The sequence below is a fragment of the Hemitrygon akajei genome, chromosome 10 (genome assembly GCF_048418815.1).
Source record: "Hemitrygon akajei chromosome 10, sHemAka1.3, whole genome shotgun sequence".
Classification (NCBI taxonomy): Eukaryota; Metazoa; Chordata; class Chondrichthyes; order Myliobatiformes; family Dasyatidae; genus Hemitrygon; species Hemitrygon akajei.
In genome coordinates this window covers 146,675,145-146,700,015 of record NC_133133.1, presented here as the reverse complement: position 1 = coordinate 146,700,015, position 24,871 = coordinate 146,675,145, and the positions used below count along the sequence as shown (strand labels likewise).

At 39.0% G+C, this 24,871-nt stretch overlaps 1 protein-coding gene across 5 annotated transcripts in view; it reads left to right on the top strand.

Annotated features, from left to right (window-relative positions):
- cacna2d4a (calcium channel, voltage-dependent, alpha 2/delta subunit 4a) overlaps nucleotides 1-24,871 on the top strand; it is a 370,881-nt gene that overhangs the window by 272,424 nt on the left and 73,586 nt on the right. For 4 of the 5 annotated variants that reach the window (XR_012100619.1, XM_073059275.1, XM_073059274.1 and 1 more), the window contains exons 27-32: nucleotides 6,211-6,272; nucleotides 9,525-9,539; nucleotides 10,766-10,810; nucleotides 10,926-10,988; nucleotides 20,341-20,411; nucleotides 22,272-22,347. Coding sequence is in view for 3 of the 5 variants with exons in the window: in XM_073059275.1 (XP_072915376.1) it covers nucleotides 6,211-6,272; nucleotides 9,525-9,539; nucleotides 10,766-10,810; nucleotides 10,926-10,988; nucleotides 20,341-20,411; nucleotides 22,272-22,347 (332 nt within the window). In the remaining 2 variants the exon portion in view is untranslated. The remainder of the gene's footprint in view (nucleotides 1-6,210; nucleotides 6,273-9,524; nucleotides 9,540-10,765; nucleotides 10,811-10,925; nucleotides 10,989-20,340; nucleotides 20,412-22,271; nucleotides 22,348-24,871) is intronic. The other variant, XR_012100620.1, reaches the window with a different exon arrangement.

Sequence of the window (24,871 nt, the reverse complement as noted above, 5' to 3'; positions counted from 1 at the left end):
TAGTCTTGTTTCCCCACTCACGGGACTTTGTAGCACCAAAGCATTTTTGCAAGATTTCCCTGCAACCAATATTATGGAATCTTGTTCATGTACTGATTAGGATGCATAGCATTGTAAGCCACAAAGGCAGAGGACACCACTATTAACTTAATGACTGGATTGTAGCATGAATATATTTAACCATGTCAATGATGTATAAAAATAGAACATAATGGTTGATACAACTGCCTTTATTGGGAGCTTCTTCAAAACAAACTGTATTCTGGAGTTTGATGATTTTGTAATATTGCAAGATCCCAAAACAACAATGTACAAGTGTTTAAAAAAAAACAATATTTCTGTTGCATATTGTGCCAGAAGCAGAAAGCATGCTGACTAATATTCTCATCCTACACAAGGTAAAACATGGCTTTTTAAAAGCTGCTGTAGAGAAACAGAAAGATTACATTAATACACAGCTGTTAGAAATAGCTGAGAGCCTTAAATTTGATACATGGATCCAGATGCATTGTTTTTCTTAACAAGATTAGACTGGAAATTTGCTGCCATTTTTATCTCATCTCTTGCATGGTAGTGTTTTTTTTCCATGGACTAGTGGATGAACAAATGATATCAAAATTATACCAATATTTTCACAGCCACAAGCAACTGGTATGTCTGCTGTCCGCTGTTAACTAAGCACTTTAGTTGCAAAAAGTGGTAGCAAATTGGACTCAACACAGACCAGGAACCTACCTTATGACATTTGCCTTTTTGTTCAGGTATCTGAAAGGCATAGTCCAACCCTTTATCCATTCTGCTGTATTTTGCTAAGGGCTTTTTTCTGGTGCATTGATGTTACCATTAATAGCATTAATAACAATTCACACTGCACTTTCCAAAGGGCCATGTTATATAGTGTGTGTGGAAATGTGTAAAAGCAAACTGGTCTGCTTTTGACAAAAGTTTCTTCTTAAAGAGTTTATCCTTCCATTGGAATTTTGGTGACACTTTTGCAGGATAGGAGCTGGTTGGATGGCAGCACCCATAATATTCCTTTTGGCCTTGTTTCCCATCTGTAAAGAGGAGGTTTGCAATTGGGAGCAGTGGCAATTGTAGTGTTTACAAGGTGAGCAGAACAATTCACTATTGAATAAAAAACACATAGAAAAGAGGTCACTTTTTGGACCTAGACTGGAGAATGTCCATCGCTGCACACAACCACCATCCTCCTCTACACTTTACTGGCATATCAACAGAATGCTAATCCTTGACCTGTGAATTCTGAAAGGACTGACAGGTTTACCTCTGTTACAGTTATGGAGCGGAATCACAAATTCTGTGGCAGTTGTTTACCAATCTTTGTAGGGATACAAATTTATTGTGAAGAATATCATAAATCTAAAGCTGATGTGTACAGATATATAATAATATCAAACAATATCATAACCAGATAAATATAGGTCCAGTGTTATCTACTTCCCCAAAATGCTTTTGTTTTTATTCTTGCTTAAAACATAGATGCATCTTAAATTTACAGTGGCATGACTGTTAACATTAACCAATTTTTTTCAAAATATCAAATCTTCATGTTTGAGGCCAGGCAACAGAAAGCCCTTGAGGGAAGGTTAGAATTGAGGTAAAATTATCCTCATGTGACGTTTACTTACCTGCAGTTATTTGTAATTTATAAATCAAAACTGGTGTGCATTTGATAATAGGTTTCATGGAAGGGGGGCAATTTTGTGCATATTTGTGGATGCCCTTGCACCCTTCAAGTAACATCTCTTTTCTTGGGGGAATTTGAAATTTTTTTTCAGCTGATAAAAAAACCCAAATGACAATAAAAGCAGTACAGCGTGCAAAATCCATCTGCAGTGAGATCTTCAATGTCATTGTCTTGAAATAGGAGTTTGCCCTTTCTTGGTGGCCTGAATCAGTCTGGGTCTAGTGCTAGGTATCAGTTTGATGACATGCAGAAAAAGAATCAAATAATTGGGCAAAGAAATAACATGTGAAATTTAGTCTGAACCGGCTCGTCATTGAGGCACTTAATATAAAGATGCTGCAGCCTTAATAAAGTGTAGCTTGACAAAAGTTCAAGGCAAAACTATCATGTCCCACAGGGGCCTTTTAATTCAAATTCCATTGTCAGCTTGCTGCAGACCCACACTTATCTTAATGTGTGTAAAGCATGTATTATTACCATACAATTTCTGTTAGTTGAAACAGAATTGGCTACATTGTTCTGAAAGACATCATTTGACATGTGTCTGATAGAAAATGTCAGATGAGCTAAGGTGAAATTCATCTGCTGGTAATGGACCAATTTCCCCTCGGTCACTAACCAATATAGAAATGATCACAGGCATGACCTAATATATGCAATCATGAGCAAGAGATTTCTGCTGAAGGGTCTTGGGCCAAAATGTCGACTGTACTCCTTTCCATTGATGCTGCCTGGCCTGCTGAGTTCCTCCAGCATTTTGTGTGTGTTGCTAATATATGTAAATTGCTATTATGTACAAATTGCATGTAAAATTGTGCAAGAGAAGTTCAATTTCTAGGCATACCGTTCTTATTTACTCACAGACATTCCGCTTTTACTAATCACATTTCTCCTGAAAGCATGCCTTTTACAGGGCCAACACTAAAACTGCATGATTTGTCCTCATGGAGATCTGAGGCCCTCTACAACTTCAAATATAACCTCACATCTGTACTTTAGATGCCTTGTATATGGAAATCAGGATAATGGTTATTCTTAGCTTTCTACCCACTGAATATTTCAGGCTTCTGCCACATCTTTGCTGCATCCCACAGTCTGTTGTTTATTGCTGCATTAGGACATTTGCTCAAGCCCAGCACTAAAGGATTGTAAGATTTCATCTGCCTTTTCTCTAGCTCACAGGAGCAGGTTGAGCAGGAACAGAGATTGTTTAAATTGTAAGGCATTTATAGGACGTCCTCCTGGAACGTGCCCCAGTCATCGTTCACAAAGAACATACGTATATTATCTGGATACTGTTCCACATCCACTTTTTCATACCTGGGAACTCAATCCTTTTTCCGTTTCCCACCTTTATTGACCCTTTCCTTTAAGTAACAGCACTTTCCACTGGCTAGAACAACACTGCCAGTAATGTGTATATAATCCTTCATGAGCTGGTTGCTGGGCATACAGTTCTTGGGTCCAAGTGTCAACAACTGCAAGATGTTGCAATTGATCAAGAGAGTATCATTTCCAAGCCTGACACCGGACTCCCCATACAGACGTTCTATTCTAAGCTCTGTCAGAACAAGAGATTGTTAGACAGATTGTGGAAACCAATCAAGTATGTACAAAGCCTCTTTGAGAAGACAATAAAACCTTAATGGTCGCTAGGAATCTCTTTTCCATGGCCATTCAGGTTGAAAAAAGAACATTGGGAAGAGCAACAAGAACCATCCCATCCCCAAAACAACCACCCTATTCCTGCATCCATGACCATAATACCGTAAGACAGAATTAGGCCATTGGGCCCATTGTCTGCTCAGCCATTCCATCATGGGGATTTATTGTCCCTCTCAGTCCCATTCTTCATGCCTCAGCACTCCCTAGAAGCCCAGCATAAATACTGCAAAGTTCAAAGTAAATTTATTATCCAAGTACATATATGTCACCATATACAACCCTGAGATTCATTTTCTTGCCGACATTCACAGTAAGTGCAAAGAAAGACAACAGAATCAATAAAAGACTGCACTCAACAAGACACCAATGCGCAAAAGATAACAAGCTCTACAAATACAAGTGGGACGCGTAGCCAAGTGGTTAAGGCATTGGATGAGCGATCTGAAGGTTGTGAGTTCGAGCCTCAGCCAAGGCAGCGTGTTGTGTCCTTGGGTAAGGCACTTAACCACACATTGCTCCAGTCCACCCAGCTGAAAATGGGTATCGGCAAAATACTGGGGGTTAACCTCACGATAGATTGGCGTCCTATCCGGGAGGGGGGGTGGAGTTTTGTACTCTCAGTCGCTTCACGCCACGGAAATCGGCATAAGCACCGGCCCGATGAGCCAATAAGGCTCGGGACAGACTTTTATTGACTTTAACTCTATAAATACAAGAGGAGAAAAAAATAAATAAATAATCAATAAACATTAAGAATGTGAAATGAAGAGTCCTTGAAAGTGAGTTCATATATTAGTTTAGTGATGGGGTGAGTGAAGTTGAGTGAAGTTATCTCCTCTTATTCAAGAGCTTGATGGTTGAGGGGTAATAACTGTTCCTGAACCTGATGGTGTAGATCTTAAAGTTCCTGTACCTCCTTCCTAATGGACACAGCAAGAAGAGAGCATGGCCTGGATGGTTAGGGGCTTGATGGATACTTTCCTGTAACAGCGCTCCATGCAAATGTGTTCAATGGTGGGGTAGGCTTTACCCGAGATGGACTGGGCAGTATCCACTACTTTTTTAAACTTTTCCATACAAAGGATTTGGTGCTTCCATACTAGGCCGTGATGCAACCAGTTAATATACTCTCCACCGCATATCTATGGCAATTTGTCAAAGTTTTGGATGACGCGCCAAATCTTTGCTAACTTCTAAGTAATTAGAGGTGCTACCATGTTTTCTTTGTAATAGTACTTACATGCTGGACCCAAGACAGATCCTCTGAAATGATAACACCTAGGAATTTGAAGTTGCTGACCCTCTCCAACTCTGATCCTCCGATGAGGACTGGCTCATGGACCTCTGGTTTCCTCCTCCTGAAGTCAATAATCAGTTCCTTGGTCTTGCTGACATTGAGAAATTGTTTGTGTTGCACCACTCTGTCAAAGAGTGCATACCTCACAAGCTATGTATCTTACTGGCCTCCTTGCCCTATTTATGGAACAGTCTGCAGCTTCCACAATGGCCTCATCAGTAATCTCACTACCCACAGGAATGCAGTAGAAGCAAGAAGAAGACGAAGAGCAAAGATTCAGTTTTCTCACAAGGTTTCCCTCACAAGGCCCTCCACTCTTCCTCAGGTGTCAATTATTCTTTTCATCCTGCGTCAACCCCCGTAAGACAGCTGAGCCAGTAAACATCCCAGGGCCGCATTTTTAGGGAGTGTGCACTCCAGCTCACAGACATTTTCAACATTCACTCATCCAGGCTGTTGATGCCACATGCTTCAAATCCCTGCACCAATGAGCTCTACACCTTCAGAACTAAACACCTACCGACTAGTGGCACTGATGCTAATCTTCATGAAGTCCTTTGAACTGCCGGTAATGGCACATATCAATTACTCCATTCCTGCCACAATGGACACTCAGCAGTATGCTTACCAACAGAGCTGCTCTACGACAGATGCCAGAGCACCTGTCACGTACTGTACCTGGCCTTGACACATCTAGGAAATAAGGACTGTTATTTCAGAATACTGTTTATGAATTTCAGTTCGGCATTCAACGCTATTGTCACACATACTTGGTGAACAAGCTCCTACTCCTCAGTCTAAATACACCACTGTGTACTGGACTTCCTAACGAACAGACCTTTGATAGTCAGGATGCACAACCTCTCCATCATCCATAACATGGGTGCCCCCCAGGGCTGTGTGCTGAGCCCATTGCTGTACACTCTGACACTCTTCTCTGCTATTAGTTTCCTCCTTCTGCAGCCCTTTACCTTTCCTACCCACCTGGCTTCACCCTTCTAGCTTGTTCCCCTTCCCCTCTTCCCACCTTTTTATTCTGACCTCTTCCCCTCTTCCTTTCCTGATGAAGAGTCTCAGCCCAAAACGTTGACTGCTTATTTATCTTCATAGATCCTGCCTGATATGCTGAGCATTTTGTGTGTGAGACTCAAAAACAGTTATTTTCCCAAGCAGTAATGCTGATCAGCACCTCCACCCACTAACCCACACCAGCACACCATCAACCACCACTACTTTATACTTCCTGTTAGAGTCACCTTCTGTGCTACAGACAATCTTTTGCTGAGCGTCACTTTATGGACATACAATCAGTCTGTGAATATAACCTATCATTTGTATTTATATTTATTGTGTTTTTGTTATTGTCTTCTTTATGTTATTGTTTTTTGTGCTATATCAGATTTGGAGTAACAATTATTTTGTTCTCCTTTACACATGAGTACTGGAAATTGCATTAAACCATCTTGAATCTTTGAAGTACAATGCAGGAAGAGAAGAAATTGGTGTCTTTTAACTTTTTGTTAAAAATCTTATTTTTCAGCTGTTGGTGTACAAATTAATCTTGCAATATTGCGCCAGAAATTCTGGACTTTTACTCGACAGGTAAGATGTGAACTTTGAGTTGATACATGACTTCTCCAATTACCTCATATAGGATGCATTTCATTTATTTTTTTTTAGTCTGTCCTGGTCACTGTCTTGGAATCATTTCCAGCTAATTCTATTTAGTTGTCTCTGAGTGGACGTTTATAAATTAATTACTATTAAGCACCATGCTTGTAATCTCATAATATGATAGATTAGATATGAAGATGAGTAAGATCAGAATTAATAATTTGCAAATTACTAATAACATAATTAGTAATTAAAACAATAATTATATCATTTATAATCATGAGTAAAAATACAGAAAGAACATGTTTCCAAGATTATGTAGATTTTTCTCATTATGTGTTATTTCATGTATCCAAAAGGTGTGACATAGCAATATTTCCTGTGAGCAGATATTAGCTGTGCATTTATCAATAATATCTGCATTTGTACTATAAATTTATCTCAGGGCTCTGTTCTTTAACTAATAAAACATAAGAACCAGACTACTAGAAGCAGTTAAGTGAAACAGAGACAAAAAGTAAATACATCACTTTTTACATATTTCTACAACATCTGGACCTCTTGACAGATATGTTCACATTCATATGTCAAATACTTGAGACTGCACATCACAAGGAGTAGATTGCTTAATGTACTGTACTGTAGAGTGATAATGTATATATTATTTTAAAATGTCTTGAAATTTATATCATACATTTACATCAAATATTTGAAATTGTAGCATTATATATGATTATGTGAAATTCTGCATTTCCAGTGCATTAAATATTGCTGTAGAATTCTTTGCACACTATGCTCAACACATTGACATGAAATTCCTTGCTCAAAATGTGTGACACATTGATGTGATAGTCACATATTCAGATTTTCCAATGACACAAAAATTGATGGAATAATAAGAGCTACAGTCAAAGATTCAAAATTATAATGCAACATTAATAGTTTAAGTAGTCAACGTATAAATTTCAACGTAGGTAACAGTGATATTGTATGTCCAAGTATTACTTAAAATGTGAGAAGCTAGAAACAATTAAACAATGTAAGAGGCAAATAGGCCTGTGCACAGGGATCCTAATAAGTACTAGTTGAGTCCACCAAATAATCAAAAAAATGCTGGAATGTACTGTTATATTCGGAGTGAGAGAGTAATAATTGAGTACCATTATCACAGTTTGACCATACCTGCGTACTCTGGACAGTTCTGGTCAGTAAGACACTACCAGATCTCATATTTGATTAGCATTCCTGGAATGCAGATAGTGTGATTGAGATTTTTAAAGCTTTAGAAGCAATTGATAGAACAGTTATGCACTTCCTTTGGTGGCATATCTGGTGTAAAAAAAACATAATGACCTTAGAATCAGACCTAGACTAGTACAGAGCAAAGTTTTTCACACAGAGCTTGGTAGCACTCTGCAAGAAATGCTATTGATAGTATCACCACTGCTATTATTCCCAAGACCACTTCAATCATCAGGTACCACTCCAGATGCCCCTGCATGTGGGAATTTCTGCAATGTTTTGGGTACTTAGCTTTTTGCTATTGCTTGATAGTCTCTAACTAGGCCTCTTCAGTCTTCCCCTTTTTCTTTTCCTTTTGACTTGTGTCTGAAATGTTACCTTGCAGAGTTTGCTGCTCCTTATATTATTTTAGCTTTCTCTTTATATGATTTTTTTTTAAAGAAAAAACATTCTAACAACAAAGGGTCCAGGACCCAGATCATTTCCTTTTCACAAATACTGCCTCACCCATTCAGTTTCCAACATTTTCTGTCTTTGTTGACAAGAGCTCTTGTATTTCATTTGTAAAGTTTGCTGTATGCTTTCATTTGATTTCTCCTCTCAAAATGCTCGCCATCATATAATAATATTTTATTAAAAATATTCAGTACTCTGAATACTTTGGCATTGCTTCTTCATTACAATGCAGAAAATATTGCAAAGAATTCTTTGCTGTGATACTTGAAGACCATTTAATATTTATCTTAAAGATGTTCCAAAACATATTTGAAACTGGACTCCCTGAAGCTGCTGCTCTGTTTCATAATTTTTCTAGCCAAAAAATTATTACATTAAAAGTGGAAGATAATACAGGACCTTATTAAGGCATGTTCAGAAGCTTTTGAAACCAAATAGTTTCCATGGGAATGGCTCCTGGTAATTTGATATTATGTTGTGCATGAGTTGTTGAGGCTGATCTTGTGATCTGCTGTAATGACTACACTGAGCAGAGTGGGTGTTCCTCTCCTTGAGCAAAAAGCAAACATCACGACTGAAATAAGCAGGATTTCAACAGCCTGCTTTGCCAGGTTTCTTTCTGTATTTTCTTCAGTTTTGTTTAAATTGCAAGCCTATCTCACACATACCAGAAATATTTAATTTTGTATTCTATTCTCCAGATTTCATAAACTTAGGGGAAAGGGGTAGCTGCAAAAGTAAAACAAAACCCTCTCGGAGGTTATGGTCTTGATTAGTCATGGTATAAATAGCACAACCGTGAAGATGCCTCACCCAAGTGGACATATCAATGAACATAGAGATTATGGACATTAATTATCATATTAAAATCTGGCCAGGCCCAATCTTGGACCTTTAACAAAGAGTTGACCCTAGTTTAGGATAATGACACCAGCAGTCTGTTAGTGTAGTTGCCTACAAGAGCTAACTTCTGAGATATCTCTTAAAGTGGGTCTGTACGTAATAACTGCACATAGAAGAATATGTTGATGAGCATTTTATAAGAGTGTGTGTGCATCAGTATTTATTGAGGGACATTAATATTGGTTCATGTTTGATTTTAATTGTGTATATAATGAGCAGGTTATGACTAACCTAAGGACTCACTTTCAAGGATTCTTCATCTCATATTCTTAATGTTTATTGCTCATTTATTATTATTATTATTATTATTATTATTATTATGATTCTTTTTACGTTTGCACAATATGCTGGCTTTTGCACGTTAGTTGTTTGTCAGTCTTGTTGTTTGCGATCTTCCATTAATTCTATTGTGTTAAATGTATTTCCTGTGAATGCCTGCAAGAAAATGAATCTCAGGGTTTTATATGATGGCATATATGGTGTGCTTTGATAATAAGTTTATTTAAACTTTGATTTGCATTGAAGTACGTTTGCATATATTCCAGGAGTTGGTGTAGTAAATTATATTGATTTATACTAAGTGTACAAACTGGCTTTAACTTACTTTATTCTTGCATTCTACCTGCTTCCACTTTGCAGTCCAATGATACTGATGTAAGTAGAGAGTTTTGGTGGAATGAGTGAATATCAAAAAAAAATCAAGCTGCAACCTGAAGTAGCTATTATTTTGCTTTTTATTTTCTGCTACTGATCAATGTCAAGGAAGATGGAGTACAAGGAAGTTCCATGAAAGAAAGCTGGAATAGATCTAAAAGGAAAGGATCCAGGATGACTGAAATGTATCAATTATTTCAATTAAAAAATTGGAATTTCAAATATATACCAAATCACTTCTTTCTATCTGTTCACAATATAGCTCTATATACAGATGTTTCCATGCAGACTGTAGCAGAGTATTTTAGAAGGAGGAAGTTTTATTTTATATTAAGTGAGGTCAACAAATATAGCTATATTTCCAAATATTCTATATGTTTTGTCAACTGGAGTTATACAGAGGAGCAGAATTAGGCCATTCAGCCCATCGAATCTGCTTCACCATTCTATCATGTCTGATTTATTATCCTTCTCAACCCCATTCCCCTTCCTTCTCTCCATAATCTTTGATATCCTTACTTTTCAAGAATCTACCAACCTCTGCTTTAAATATACCCACAACCATTCGTGGCAATGCGTTCCACGGATTCACCACCCTCTGGCTAAAGAAATCTCTCCTCATCTCTGATCTAAAGGGAAATCCTTGCATTCAGAGGCTGTGCCCAATGATTTAACTGCTATGGTTAAAAAACAGCTTTTAGCACAAGAAGGTAGAATTTGGCTTCAGACCGTCTCCAAACTTCCGCTCGCTCTCTTTCTTACACACACACACACACACACACACACACACACACACACACACACACACACACACACACACACACACACACACACACACACACACACACACACACACACACACACACACACACACACCATATTGCCCCCCTGATTACTTTAAATAGAATAGGCTGAGTTCCAGCAGTTGTGCTCTTTCTTGGTAGCTTGTGTAATTGACAACTACCAATACAATATACAACGGCTTATTTAAAGGCTGTAGCTCCTTAAACTGCAGGGAAGCTTTAAAAGCAGGCTAGACATGGGTGATAATGGCTGTTGAAACAAAATGATGTATATCTGTTTAGACAAGGAAAGAGTTACACCTCATTGATGCTATGTCATAGATTTAAAGGTGATTTTCAAGATTCCAAATAAAGCAAAGAATAATTTGAGCAAATTAGAGTAATGCTTTTAACTGACTTAGATTTTCACTTCTCACTTTTCAGTGCAGCGAAATTGAAGGAAGATGTCCCATCAGCTGTGAAGATGATGTGAGTTTCCATCCATTCGTTGTTCAGTCAAATAAAAGATTTTCTTAAATACATTTTGAAAATAACTCAAGAAGCATCTCAAAGCAAACTATGGTTTTTAACTCTTATCATGCAGGGTCTGAACTGTTTCTTAGTGGACAACAATGGATTCATTCTAATCTCCAAGAATGAGGAAGATGTAAGTGTTTTGTTAAAAATGAGGCAGAAAGAATATAAATTAAACATGGTGAGGGGACCAATGTACAATCAGATGAAAGTGGATGGACATGAAAGGATTGGTTAAGGTGTTATTGAGAAGGTAGCCATCTCTTTGAGGATGTAACAATACAGGGAAATAAAAGAGAAGCATTTCGATTTCCGGGTACATTCAATAATGTGCCACATAAAAAGCTATTGCACTAAGTAAGCTTGCATACAATTGCTAGAGAAGGGTCAATAATAGAAATTAAAGTAGGGGTGAATGGGTCATCTTTGGATTGACAATCAATAAGAATGTGGTACCATAGGGATCAGTGATGGTGACTTCAACTAATTATAATCTGTATTGATAACCTGGATGACAAAAATGAATATGTTAGTTAGTAAATTGTGAGGAGGATACAAGGACCTTGTGAAGGTAGGTTGGTCAGATGAGTGGAATCTTGAGTGGAAGTTGATAGACTCTAGATCAAGATTGTTTATTGTCATTTCCTGTACACAAGTGTAAAAAGAACAACATATTTGTTACTTTGGATACACGCGCATGTACACACGCACACGCACACACGTCTTGGGTTTCTCCAGCAGATTGTTTGTTCCGGGTGGTACAAAGGAATTCTAATACATAAAACACAAAACATTAGCCTGCACATACAGCAAGTAATTAATTGAATGGTACTAATGGAATTTTACCCCTGAGAGGTAAAATTTGAATTGGAAGTAGTGCATAGGTTCCTGAAATGAAGGAGATGATGTACGAAACACGGGATACTGAGCGGGATTGACATGGTGGACTCTACAAGGCAGCTAGAATTTGGGACATAGTTTCTGGAAAACGGGTCACCCATTAGAAAGAATATTAGGAAGAATTTCTTCTCTTAGAGGGTTGTGGACCTTTGCAGAATTTTAAAGACAAAGTCATTAAATAAACTTGAGGCAGCAATTGACAGACATATTAAACAACAAAGTCAATCAGACCTGGGGAGAAAGCAGGAAGGTAATGTTCTGAGCAAGGCTGGATCAGCCATGATATTGAATGACAGAGCAGGTTTGAAGGTCTGATTGGGTTACTGCTTTTTTCATGTTCTTATGTTCAACCAGTTATTTCAGTGAATTAGGGATTAGCAGCACCACATCTTCCCTATCTAAACACGAGATGATAATCTCCAGTAGAACTCAATTCACAACATAAACAGAGCATAAGAAACTATTCCATGTAGTCATTATAAAGCATTAATTAAAAACTGGAGTAAGTATTGTGCTTTACTGCTTTATACTTGGGGAAAATATCAAGACCTTTGAATTAATGCATAGGAAATTTACAAGAACAATACAGAAGATGAATAAAGCAGCATGTTTTATTCATCTTCAGTATTGTTCTTGTAAGTGAAAATTGTGAAATTTTTATGGATAGAATATTAATAACAGTGGAAAATCTTTATCTGAATGTGTGTTGACTGTACAGAAGCTTTCATTAGCAGCCTTGAAAAGGTTACCGAAATGTTCTTAACTAGGAAATAAATTCTCTGAGTTATACAAAGAAAAGATGGCTCATTTTAAATGTTGAAAATAATTTGAATACCAATACCCTCCTACCTTCTGAAACTGAGTCACTGCTCACAAATAGCAGCATATAAAACACCGATGCTTGCCAACAAATTGAAAATATGCCCAGCTATATACTGTCAATGAAGAGTAAGATAAATACATTACATCCCATCAGTCTATTCTGAATGATCACCATTGTCACATAAGGGGGTTTCATCAGTCCTGTCAGGGTGAACTTATTCACCAATAATGTACTCCCATCAATTAGTTACGGTTTTACTAAGATCACTCAGCTCCAGTTCTCATTATCGTCTTGCTACAAATATGCGAAATGAGCTGAATTACAGTACTCAACAAAGGATCTTCAACAGTGCCTCCACAGCTCATAATCTGTAGGCCACTCGAATAGGCATCCTGGTCAGCATGGATGAGTGGGGCCGAAGGGCCTGCTTCTGTGCTGTATAACCATATGACTCTAAAGGAGCAAGGAAAACAGCCACATGGAAATACACTACACTAACATGGAAGTACAGTGGATTGCTATTTCTTCACTGTCGCCAATAGAAAATGTTTTAATTCCCTGTGAATAGAATGATGGGAATGAATTCATCAATTGGACAGAGCAATTCAAGAACTTCACTTCACTTGTCCAAGGCTAATAAATACTGTCATTGCAAGTTATGCCAGCATTTGAAAAATCAGCTAAAATGCGGTGATGTTTTCCTACAGGAGATTGCAACTCCCTGCCAACAATTGACATAACAATTGTGGACACTCCTTCAGAGATTGAGTAAAGGGAGTAAATCCTGTGACGTGTATAAGCATTCTCAATTACTGTTCAATAACTTTGCTAAGTATACCCGCAGAAAAAGAACCTCAGGGCTGTATGTGCGACATGTATGTACGACATGTATGTACTCTGATAATAAATTTTACTTTAAACATTAAACATTGAGCTTCAACCTTAATTAGTTTAGCACAACTTCATAGGCAGAAAGGCCTGTTCCTGTGCTGTACTAGTCTAGGTTCTATGTGATTCCCTCATGTCCTTCATCAAAACTGGTGCAATCCACAAATCAGACATTTCGGAATCCCACAAATCCGCTTTGAAATATGAAAGAAATATGACATCGATAATGTAAGCACTTAACCTACTTCACATGTTTATTAATAATTCTATTAAATATTGCAAACATCCAACCTTAATGCCCTAGAATATGAAGTTTATTTGTTTGAAAAAGGAATTTCTTTAACATTTCTGTTGACAGTGAAAGAATGTGGAAGCATATCTCTGTGTCATTTATAAGGAAACTAACTGAATAAAACTTTTAAGCAAGGATAATTAGACTTACAAAGATTTTCCTAAGGGTCATCAGTCCTTCTGATGACTGAATAGAAATTAACCGCTACCATAGGAACACATCAACTATTTGTCACACATGTGCGAAACAGTTGATGTGTATATCATAAAACATGTAAATTAGGATCTTTGCCTCTCACACATCCAGTCAACCTAACTTTAAAGAAGCAAAATGAGGAATATCTAATTAGTGGTTACCATGGTAATGCAGCTATGTGTGATAAACTGCAATTGCACAGAATTAGTAGCTTCTTCAGTCAAAGCCTTCATTTATGCCTGATAACTCTTTCAAAAGCAGTGCAGTAACAGCACTGAACATGTATTCTTATTCCCAAATGTGTTATTAACAGCCAAGTCTGTAATTCTTCCTTGCATCCCACCACACTAAAAATATTCCTATGATGTACATATAATTCTGTAGTAGTAATTCTAATTCAATACAATTATACCAAAAAGATTCCACGGTAAATTTAATGTGGTGCAGAGTTATGCTGACCAACATTTGGTGCTGAAACTCCCTGAGGCTTCCAAACTTGTCCACAGCACATGTGCACATTTCTTATGTGCACTGTATAAGAAAGGAGAGACAGAAGAAAATTAAAAAACTACAAATCAGCTAATCTGACATCTGGTGTTGGCAAAATGCTCATGGAAATGATATCAAAACACTTGAGAGCCATAATATGATGTGACAAACCCAATGTGATTCCAGAGACATGGAGATGAAGGAAGGATGGGGGTGGGGTAAGGCTCAGACCAGTCCAGATTTTCAGAAGACAGTTGATTTTTATTGGGATTGGCAGGAACATTTCATATTATATCCTGTCATCCCAGCAATCAGCCTGCTAAATCTTCATTGTACTCCCTTCATGGCAAGCATATCTTTCCTCAGATAACAAAGCCAAAACTACATACAAAACTCATAGATGGACTGTTGAAAGACAGCAAGACTTCCATGTTTCTGTATTCAAATCCATCTGCATTGAATGCCCTTGTAATATTTGCCTTCCTAAATGCTTGCTACACCTTGCTTTTGGAGATTGATATACAAGGACACCAAGATTCCGTTGCTCCTTCCCTTAACCCAATCTCTCACCATTCAGATAATAATTTCAGCTTTTGTTTATAGAACTGAAGTGGATAATCTCACCTTTATTCATGTTAAACTACATTTGCCATGTATCTGCGCAATCATTCAACTTGTCTAAATCACATTGGAGTTTCTTTGCACTCTCTTCACATCATACTATACGTTCCTCCCACCTCCCTGGAACGTTTTGGACATAGGAACTAAATGTAAATTCATAACTATATGTGAAGTTTACAAGTGACATAATCCTATTAATGCTTTGATGCACCATCAATAACTCTTGGAGACTGGAAGTGAACGATAGGCTCCGAGAGTTATTGATGGTGCATCAATTTTATTAACAGCAAAAGGGAGCACGACATCTCGAAGACTGAGGGAGGAGCAGTGCCCCAATCGCCTTTATACTGGGGTCTGTGGGAGGAGCCACAGGAGCAGTCAGCAGAGGGGCGTGTCCAGACAGGTATACATAGTTTACCACATGGTTTTCAAGGACTGCAATAAAATACAACCGGAGAGGCTGCTGTCTCACAGCTCCAGCAACCCTGTGGTGCTGTCTGTTAGGAGTTTGCATGCTCTCCCTGTAACCCCGTGGGTTTCCTCCAGATGTCCTGAATTCTTCATACATCACAAAGATATGCAGATGGTAGCTTAATTAGTCACTATGCAATTGGCCCGAGACTATAGGTGGGTGGTGGAATCTGTGGGGAGATTAAAAAACGGGAATAATGTAAGATTACTGTTGATAGGTGATTGTCAATGCACACTTGGTAGGCTGAAGAGCCAGTATTTTCCCCACTATCAACATTAAACGTAATGGTTTGTCATTTCCAGTTTTCTTCTTTCCTCCATTTTTAAATGATGCAATGACTTTGCAGCCTCAAACCTGTAGGAACTGATTCAGAGTCTTATGAATTTTGAAAGATGACCATCGATATGTCCACTATTTCTTTGGAACTTCCTTTGGTATTCTGAGATGTAGATTATTAGGCTCCTGGGATTTGCCAGCCTTCAACCCCATCAATTCCATGGAGACTCTTTCTTTACCAATCCTGATTTCCTTCAATTCGTTATTCTAGACCTTTAAGTTAATAACGTACCCAGTCATATGTTTAACTTAAATTGTGCCAAATGAAATGATACTAATTACACTAGGGCATCATTTTACTCTCAACACTCCTCATCATAATCTCAGGATCTCTAGAGGGCTTTTTCATGCTTTCAAGGCAGAGATGGAAAGATTTTAGAGCAGGGGTGTCAAACTCATTTTAGGTCACGGGCCGGATTGAGCAAAATGCAGCTTCATGCGGGCCGGATCAGTCGGACGCGTGCGAACACAGCTTTCGTTGCCTCCGTTTTTTCAGCCTGCTCTCATGTGTCTCATTCTCTGCTATAACTACAAAGTGTTTCACTTTACAAATTCTGTTTCTTATGAAGAAGACTGCCGAATAAACACTAAAAACCCTGAAAACCTGGTACCTGAATAAACTCAGCATTAGCCATATCATACACTATAGGCACTTCGATTACTGGGGCCAGCTTTAATAGTAATTAAATATTATCTCGCGGGCCAAAGATAATTCCACCGCGGGCCGGATTTGGCCCGTGGGCCTTGAGTTTGACATATATGTTTTAGACGAAGGGAATCAAAGGATATGGCAATCAGCCAGAAATGCAGATGGAGACCAGGGCTGGGCACGGTTTTTTTGAATGGTAGGACAGGTGTGAAATGTTATACCACCTGTTCCCAGTTAAAGTTCTAATATGAAACATCATAGTGAATAGATTAAAGTGCATCAACTCAATATCCACTGGAGACAGGTGGAGCATATGAATCATGATGTCAATCAACGCGGTCGAAATTGGAATTGAAATTAGTGTATTATTTGTCACATCTACTCAGATACAGTGAAAAGCTTGTCTTGCATTTTGTTCATACAGATCAGACCATTACACAGTGCAATGAGATAGCAACGACTGTAGGTAGAACAACAACTGAATGCAGAATGAAGTGCAGAGAAAGTACTGTGAAGGTAGATAATAAGGTACAATAACATAACAAAGTAGATTGTGAAGTCAATAGTCCATCTTATCTTACTAGGGAACCATTCAGTAGTCTTATAGCAGCAGAGTAGAAGCTATCCTTGAGTCTGATGGTACATGCTTTCAGGCTGTTATATTATTGGCTGATGGGCAACCTGATGGAGGTACATAAAGTTATGAGGTACACAGAAGAGACTGATAGTCGGAAAGAAATCTGTCCCAAAACTTACTGACAGTGGAGGTGGCGGAAGCAGAAGATATGATAGCAACATCTCAAATTCCAAGGAGCACACATCAGATACAACCTCTCATGCTCCCAGAACACACCCTATACAATCTGAAAAGTTTGCCAACGCCTCTACTTTCTGAGGAGGCTGATGAGAGTCAGAATCAGATTTAATATCACTGGCATATGTCATGAAAGTTGTAGTTTTGCTGCAGCAGTAGATTGCAATAAATTACAATAAGAAGTATATATAAAAATGAATATTGCATTAAATAAGTAGTTCAAAAAGTGAGGAAAAAGTACTGAGCTGGTGCTCATGGGTTCATTGTCCATTCAGAAATCTGAAGGTGAAGGGAAAGAAGCTGGTCCTGAAATGTTCAGTGTGTGTCTTCAGGTTCCTGCACCTCCACCTTGATGGTAGCAACGAGAAGAGGACATGTCCTGGGTGATGGAGGTCCTCAGTGAAGGATCCCACCTTTTAGAGGCATTGTCTTTTGAAAGTGTCATCAATGCTGGGGAGGCTAATGACCGTGATGGAACTGGCTGAGTTTACAACTTTCTGCAACTTTTTCCAATCCTGTGCAGTTGCCCCTCCATACCAGATAGTGATGCAACCAGTTAGAATGCTCTACACAGTACATCTGTAGAAATTCGCAAGTGTCTTTGGTGACATACCAATTCTCCTCAAACTCCTAATGAAAATATAGCCACTGCTGTGCCTTCTTTGTAATTTCATTAATATATTGTACTCAAAGACTCCTTTTTCATAACATTGACCAATTGCTGTCCTTAACTCACTCCTCTTTATCTCTAGTTTAGGGGCCAACAGCTGTTGTGTCATTGGCTGTGATATACTAGCCACACAATCGTGGGTGTGGGGAGAGTAGAGCAGTGGGTCAAGCACGCATCCTTTCAGGGGTGCCAGTGCTGATTATCAGTGAGCAGTAAATGTTATTTCTGATCTGCACAGACTGTGGTCTCCCAGTGAGGAAGTCAAGGATCCATTTGTAGAAGGGGGTACAAAAAGCTGGACTAGACACATCTATACTCACATCCTTCTACAAAATGCACAGTAGAGAGTATCCTAACATGCTACATCACTGCATGGTACAGAAACTGCAATGCAGCAGACAGGAAGGCTCTACGAAAGGTAGTCAGAACTGCCCAATGCATCACGGGCACCACCTACCCACCATCAAGGACATGTATACAAAAGGTGCTACAGAAAGGCCAGTAACATCATGAAGGATACCACCCACCCTGCTAACGTACTCTTTGTCCCATTCCCATCAGGGAGAAGGCTAGGTAGCATCCCCGCCAGGACCACCAAAATTCAAAGTAAATTTATTATCAAAGTACATATATATCACCATATACAACCCTGAGATTTTTTTCTTGCGGGCATGCTCATTAACTCCAAGAAACATAAAAGAATCAATGAAAGACTGCAATCGACAAGATGGTCAAGCAACAACAACCAAACTTAAAAATAATTACTTTCCCTAAACAGTAAGGCTGATCAACACCCCCATCCACCTGTTGACACCACCATACCCCCACCACCAGTACTTTATCATTCCCTGTCAGAGTCACCTTAAGTACAGGCACTTCTGTGCCTAGTGTCACTTTACAGGCATAGAATCAATCTATGTATATGTAATCTATGTACTCTTTTATTCTCCTTTACATTTTGTGTACCAGAAATGACATTAAACAATCTTGAATCTTGAAGGGAGATTGAGGCAGCACATGAATAGACAAAGAATAGAGGGATAAGGACCATGTGAAGGTAGATAGAGTTTGACATCATGGTCAGCACAGTCATGATGGGCTGATAGGCCTATTCGTGTGCTTGTTTTTGTTCTGCGTTCTATGACAATTAGTTAAACAATTTAAATATATATTTCATACTTGCAGCAAATTATCACAAGGTATTCCACTGAAATGTCATTAAACAGAATTTGATATATGCCATATAAATAAATATCAGACTAAATTTTTGTACGGGGAAGTAGGTTTTAAGGAGTGCCTCAAAGAATCGAAAAAAGGTAAAAAGATAGGAAGGTATTGGGGGAGAACTCCATAATTTAGGACCTTTGTAGTTAAGGTATAGCTGCCGATAGCTGAGCATTTAAATTGAGCAGTGATGAGGCCCCTATACTCGAATGATCCCCTTGTTCATTCTCTCTTTCGATGGAGAGAGAGAGCCTGTTGGTCCTTGACATGGGGGCCTTAGAGAAGCGACGCGGAAGATTGTAACATCGAAACGGTGAGTTGCTGGTCTCCACTCTCGTTGTTGCTGGAGAGAGAGAGCCCGTCTGAAATACTGAAGTGCTGGATGCGAACTGTAGTTTAATAGACAGGATCAATGGAATCTTTGGTGCTTCGGTGCAATGGGGTCTGGGTGAACGTGCTTTTTCTGCCATGGTTGGGGGTGGGGGACAGTCCAAGCTTTTGTTGCTGCTTCTGCCTGGGGGGGTGGGGTAAGGGGGACTTCAGGGCTTTGATGTTTCTATCGTTCTATGGGATTTCTTTGTTTCATGGATGACTGTGAAGAGAAAGAATTTCAGGATGTATACTATATACATACATAAGTCACGAACAAGAGCAAATCTGCAGATGCTAGATATCCGAGCAACACACACACAATGCTGGAGGAACTCAGCAGGCCGGGCAGCATCAATGGAAAAGAGTACAGTTGAAGTTTTGGCCCAAAATTTTTGCCGCCTGACCTGCTGAGTTCCTCCAGCATTTTGTGTGTGTTGCTCTGACATTAACTGTACTTTGAAAGTTCAATATATATATATCTCAAAGGGTTATAGAGTTAGAGGGGATTACAAAATGGACAAGATTATGAAGGGATTTGATCATAACAATCAGAATGTAAATCTGAAGACCTACTTAGCAAGGAGTTTTGTATAACTTCAGATTTACAAGACTGTAATGAAGGATGAAGACAGGAGTCAATTGAAATAACCAAGTTTTGGGATAGTGATGGGTAGGATGAGGATTTTAGCAACAGATTAGCTAATTTCATAATTTTCTAATTTCTTTCCTTTCACATTCAGACAGGAAAGTTCCTGGGAGAAGTGGATGGATCAATAATGACACAACTGGTAAACATGGGAATGTTCAATGAGTAAGATATTGTTTTCTAATCTTTGTTGCAATGATTGAGATTTAGATTTAGTTGTGTACCTGATGGGAATGAAGTTTCACTGAATCTGAGAGCTCTCAAGTAATAATTTGCTGAAAGGGTAGGGACAGAACAGGTAGCTGTACTGAAGCCTAGCACAGCCTTCTTAATAACTCTGCTAATTTGTGCCAGTTTCTTTAATCCTCTGGCACATTTACAGTACCTCTCTATAATCCTTGAAAAGCATTTCAACTAGGGAAGATTTGGAATTTTCTCTGGTGCAACTTCTCTAAAGTATTCCAAGTCCAGAAATTTAACTTTTGCAAAACTGCAATAAACTGTCTCAATTTCTTTTACCTACACAAACTGTTTTACTAAACTACCCTCCCCTGTACCTCCACTTCCAGTAGTTAGTACTCAAAGACTCCTTTTTCATAACATTGACCAATTATTATCTCTAACTTACTCTTCTTTATCTCTAGTTTAGGGGCTTACATTCAACTTGGCTCCTAATGAGCCTTGTACTTGCATCTTCCTCTCATTTTTTCTTGTAGGCTGGTCCTGCAAAACCTAACCTACTTCCTTGGCCACAAATGGAGACCATCATACAGTACCTCCACGTCCATACATCAAATAGTGAGATCAGGATGCAAGCTAGACAGGTTCTAATGTGCAAACATTTTGTCCCCAGACAATATCTTTGGCAGAAACAGAACCTGAGGAGAGATTTTACCTATTTTTCGTTGTCCCTTATGTTCTGATGCATTAAAAAATAATTGAAGTACTTAAAAATAACATAATGCTTATTATTATAAATTGCTGCATATTTTGAAGGCCTGGAATCCTAGGATCCCAAATTAATTCAGCTGATTTTTCAGGTTAAACCCAAGACTGAGTAGACAATTCAATTCAGACTGTTCCTCCTCTCCAACAACTTCACGCACCCAATCTTACTCCTCTCATTTCCGTTGAAGTTATGACAGAAATGGAAGGAGACATCTGTCACCCGTGGTGAGTGGGCAGAGAGGTTTCTGTTTCCTTTTCTGTCATAAGTCCCAGTCTGAGAGTTCTGAACAAAAAAATAAAATAATTAATACAAAATAATGTAAAATATTAGTAAACTTTATCCTGCCACATCAAATTGGAAATTACCTTGATATATGAATCAGAGGATTTAGAAAGGCAACTGACATTCAGAGCTTTACGTGTACGATTATTGCCAACTGTTAGGTTTTCCCATCAAAGCCCACCCACCTGCTCGTTCCTAAGAAATATTGAAGAATAAAGATAGAGAATAGAAGTGAGCAGCATTTCTTACTATTTTTGTTTTACTCATCATTTGATTTTTATATTTATGACTTTCTCCTAATCTGTATTGATTTATTGTGCGACTACAATGGTCATAATTGTTTATAATGGCATGTTTCTAGGCTAAGTTGACAGAGTGATCTAGACAGACGACTTACCTGCTATCTGCTGCAACTACCAGCCAGACAGGTTTAAGTGCGATCTGCTGTGGGTATTATCTCACAAGCCTTACTGAAATTTGTCACAAATTTTGCCTAAACATGCTTCACTATCAGCCAGCTGTCAGCAGTTTTGCATGGCCAATTATCTCAGACGTCAGCTAGGTTTTTCTTTTTTGTCAGAAGACTGAAAGTTCCAAACAAAAAATAAAATAATGAATACAAAATAATGTGAAATATTAATAAACTTTATCCTGCCACATCAAATTGGAAATGATCTCAATGTTGCAATCAGAGGATTTATAATATTCTAAGTTCCACTGGAAGTGTAAAAAAAATTAACAGCTGGTTTGGTTGTTAGACTGTAGGTTAATAACTAAACCTGTCCTTATCATAGGGTGAAACTTTATGATTATCAAGCTATGTGCAAAGCACATACCAACCACCACAGTGGATCGGAGCCAATGCTTAATGTGAGTATGCAAGTAATCTCAAATTCATCAGAAATTGTTTATTCCAGAGTCATTTATTTGTTTCTGAAGTTTAAGCATAAAATACTGACTGACACTACAATGCAGTACTGAAGGAATAGGTTTAAGGTTAATGGCGGAAGTGTTTTCTTTCACATGAGATGTTAAACTGAGGCTCTTTCTGATTTTGAGTTCCAGAGGTGATCCACTATTTAAATTTCGATCATCATTACTGCAACAGATTTATATAACCATTATCATGTTATTAGCAGTTTGTTGTGAGCAATGTGGTTGCTATGATTCCTGCATTGCAACTGCAATTCAAAAGTATCCAGTTGCCTGTAAAACTGTATGATATATTCTGGGCAGGACAGGAAAGGCTCTATAAATAAAAGTCTTATGTTGAAAAATCCCTGCCACTTTAAATAACCTGTCTCTCTTTTTACAACAATTTGGGTAGCAGTGTAGACAGCATCCCACACAGTCAGTGAATAATTTATTCCAACAGCACTGTTTTGTCATTTACCCTGTGCCACAAAAGAAGGCATTGTGATAGTAGGACTATGGGTGGAATTCTTCATTCCTGGTAGCACCGGACCAGACGTTCATGGTGCCAGAGAAGGATGCAGGAGAATCAACAATATACACTCAGTGGCCACTTTATTAGGTATAGGAGTGGAACCCAGTGTGGTCTTCTGCTGCTGTAGCCCATCCACTTCAAGGTTTGTTGGGCATGCAGAGATGCGTGGTTTAGCTGTCACCTTCTTGTCAGTGTGAACCAGTCTGGCCATTCTCCTCTGACCGCTCTCATTAACAAGGTGTTTTTGCCCACAGAACAGCTGCTCACTGGATTTTTTTTTGTGGAATGCAGCAGGCCAGGCAGCATCTATAGGAAGAAGTACAGTCGACGTTTCAGGCCGAGACCCTTCATCAGGACTAACTGAAAGAAGAGATAGTAAGAGATTTGAAAGTGAGAAGGGGAGGGGGAGATCCAAAAATGATAGAAGACAGGAGGGGAAGGGATGAAGCTAAGAGCTGGAAAGGTGATTGGCAAAAGGGATACAGAGCTGGAGAAGGGAAAGGATCATGGGACGGGAGGCCTAGGGAGAAAAAAAGGGGGAGGGGAGCACCAGAGGGAGATGGAGAGTAGGCAAGGAGTGATTGTGAGAGGGACAGAGAGAGAAAAAAAGCAAATGGGGGAGGAGAGGATAGATAGATAGATAGATAGATAGATAGATAGATAGATAGATAGATAGATAGATAGATAGATAGATAGATAGATAGATAGATAGATAGATAGATAGATAGATAGATAAATAAATAAATAAGGGCTGGGGTAAGAAGGGGAGGGGGGGGCATTAACAGAAGTTAGGGAAATCAATGTTCATGCCATCAGGTTGGAGGCTACCCAGACTGAATATAAGGTGTTCCTCCAACTTGAGTGTGGCTTCATCTTGACAGTAGAGGAGGCCATGGATTGACATATCAGAATGGGAATGGGACATAGAATTAAAATGTGTGGCTACTGGGAGATCCCGCTTTCTCTGGCAGACAGAGCATAGGTGTTCAGCGAAACGGTCTCCCAGTCTGCATCGGGTCTCACCAATATATAGAAGGCCAAACCAGCAGCACCAGACGCAGTATACCACACCAGCCGACTCACAGGTGAAGTGTCGCCTCACCTGGAAAGACTGTCTGTGGCCCTGAATGGTGGTGAGGGAGGAAGTGTAAGGGCAGGTGTAGCACTCGTTCCGTTTACAAGGATAAGTGCCAGGAGGGAGATCGGTGGGAAGGGATGGGGGGGGACGAATGGACAATGCCACACTCAGGTTGGAGGAACAACACCTTATATTCCATCTGGGTAGCCTCCAACCTGATGACATGAACATTGATTTCTCTAACTTCTGTTAATGCCCCTCCTACCCTTCTTACCCCATCCCTTATTTATTTATCTAGCTATTTATTTATTTATTTGTTTGTTTGTTTGTTGGTTGGTTTGTTTATTTATTTATCATTTTCCCCTCTTTTTTCATTTTTTTCTCTCTTTTTTCTCTTTCTGTCCCTCTCACAATCACTCCTTGCCTGTTCTCCGTCTTCCTCTGGTGCTCCCCTCCCCCTTTCTTTCTCCCTAGGCCTCCCGTCCCATGATCCTTTCCCTTCTCCAGCTCTGTATCCCTTTTGCCAATGAATTTTCCAGCTCTTAGCTTCATCCCTTCCCCTCCTGTCTTCTATCATTTCAGATCTTGCCCTCCCCCTCCCACTTTCAAATCTCTTACTATCTCTTCTTTCAGTTAGTCCTGATGAAGGGTCTCGGCCCGAAATGTCGACTGTACTTCTCCCTATAGATGCTGCCTGGCCTGCTGCGTTCCACCAGCATTTTGTGTGTGTGTTGCTTAAATTTCCAGCATCTGCAGATTTCCTCGTGTTTGGATTTTTTTTTCTTTTTTGCACCATTCTCTGAAAACTCCAGAGACTGCTGTGTATGGAAAAACCCAGGAGATTAACAGTTTTTGAGATACTCAAATCA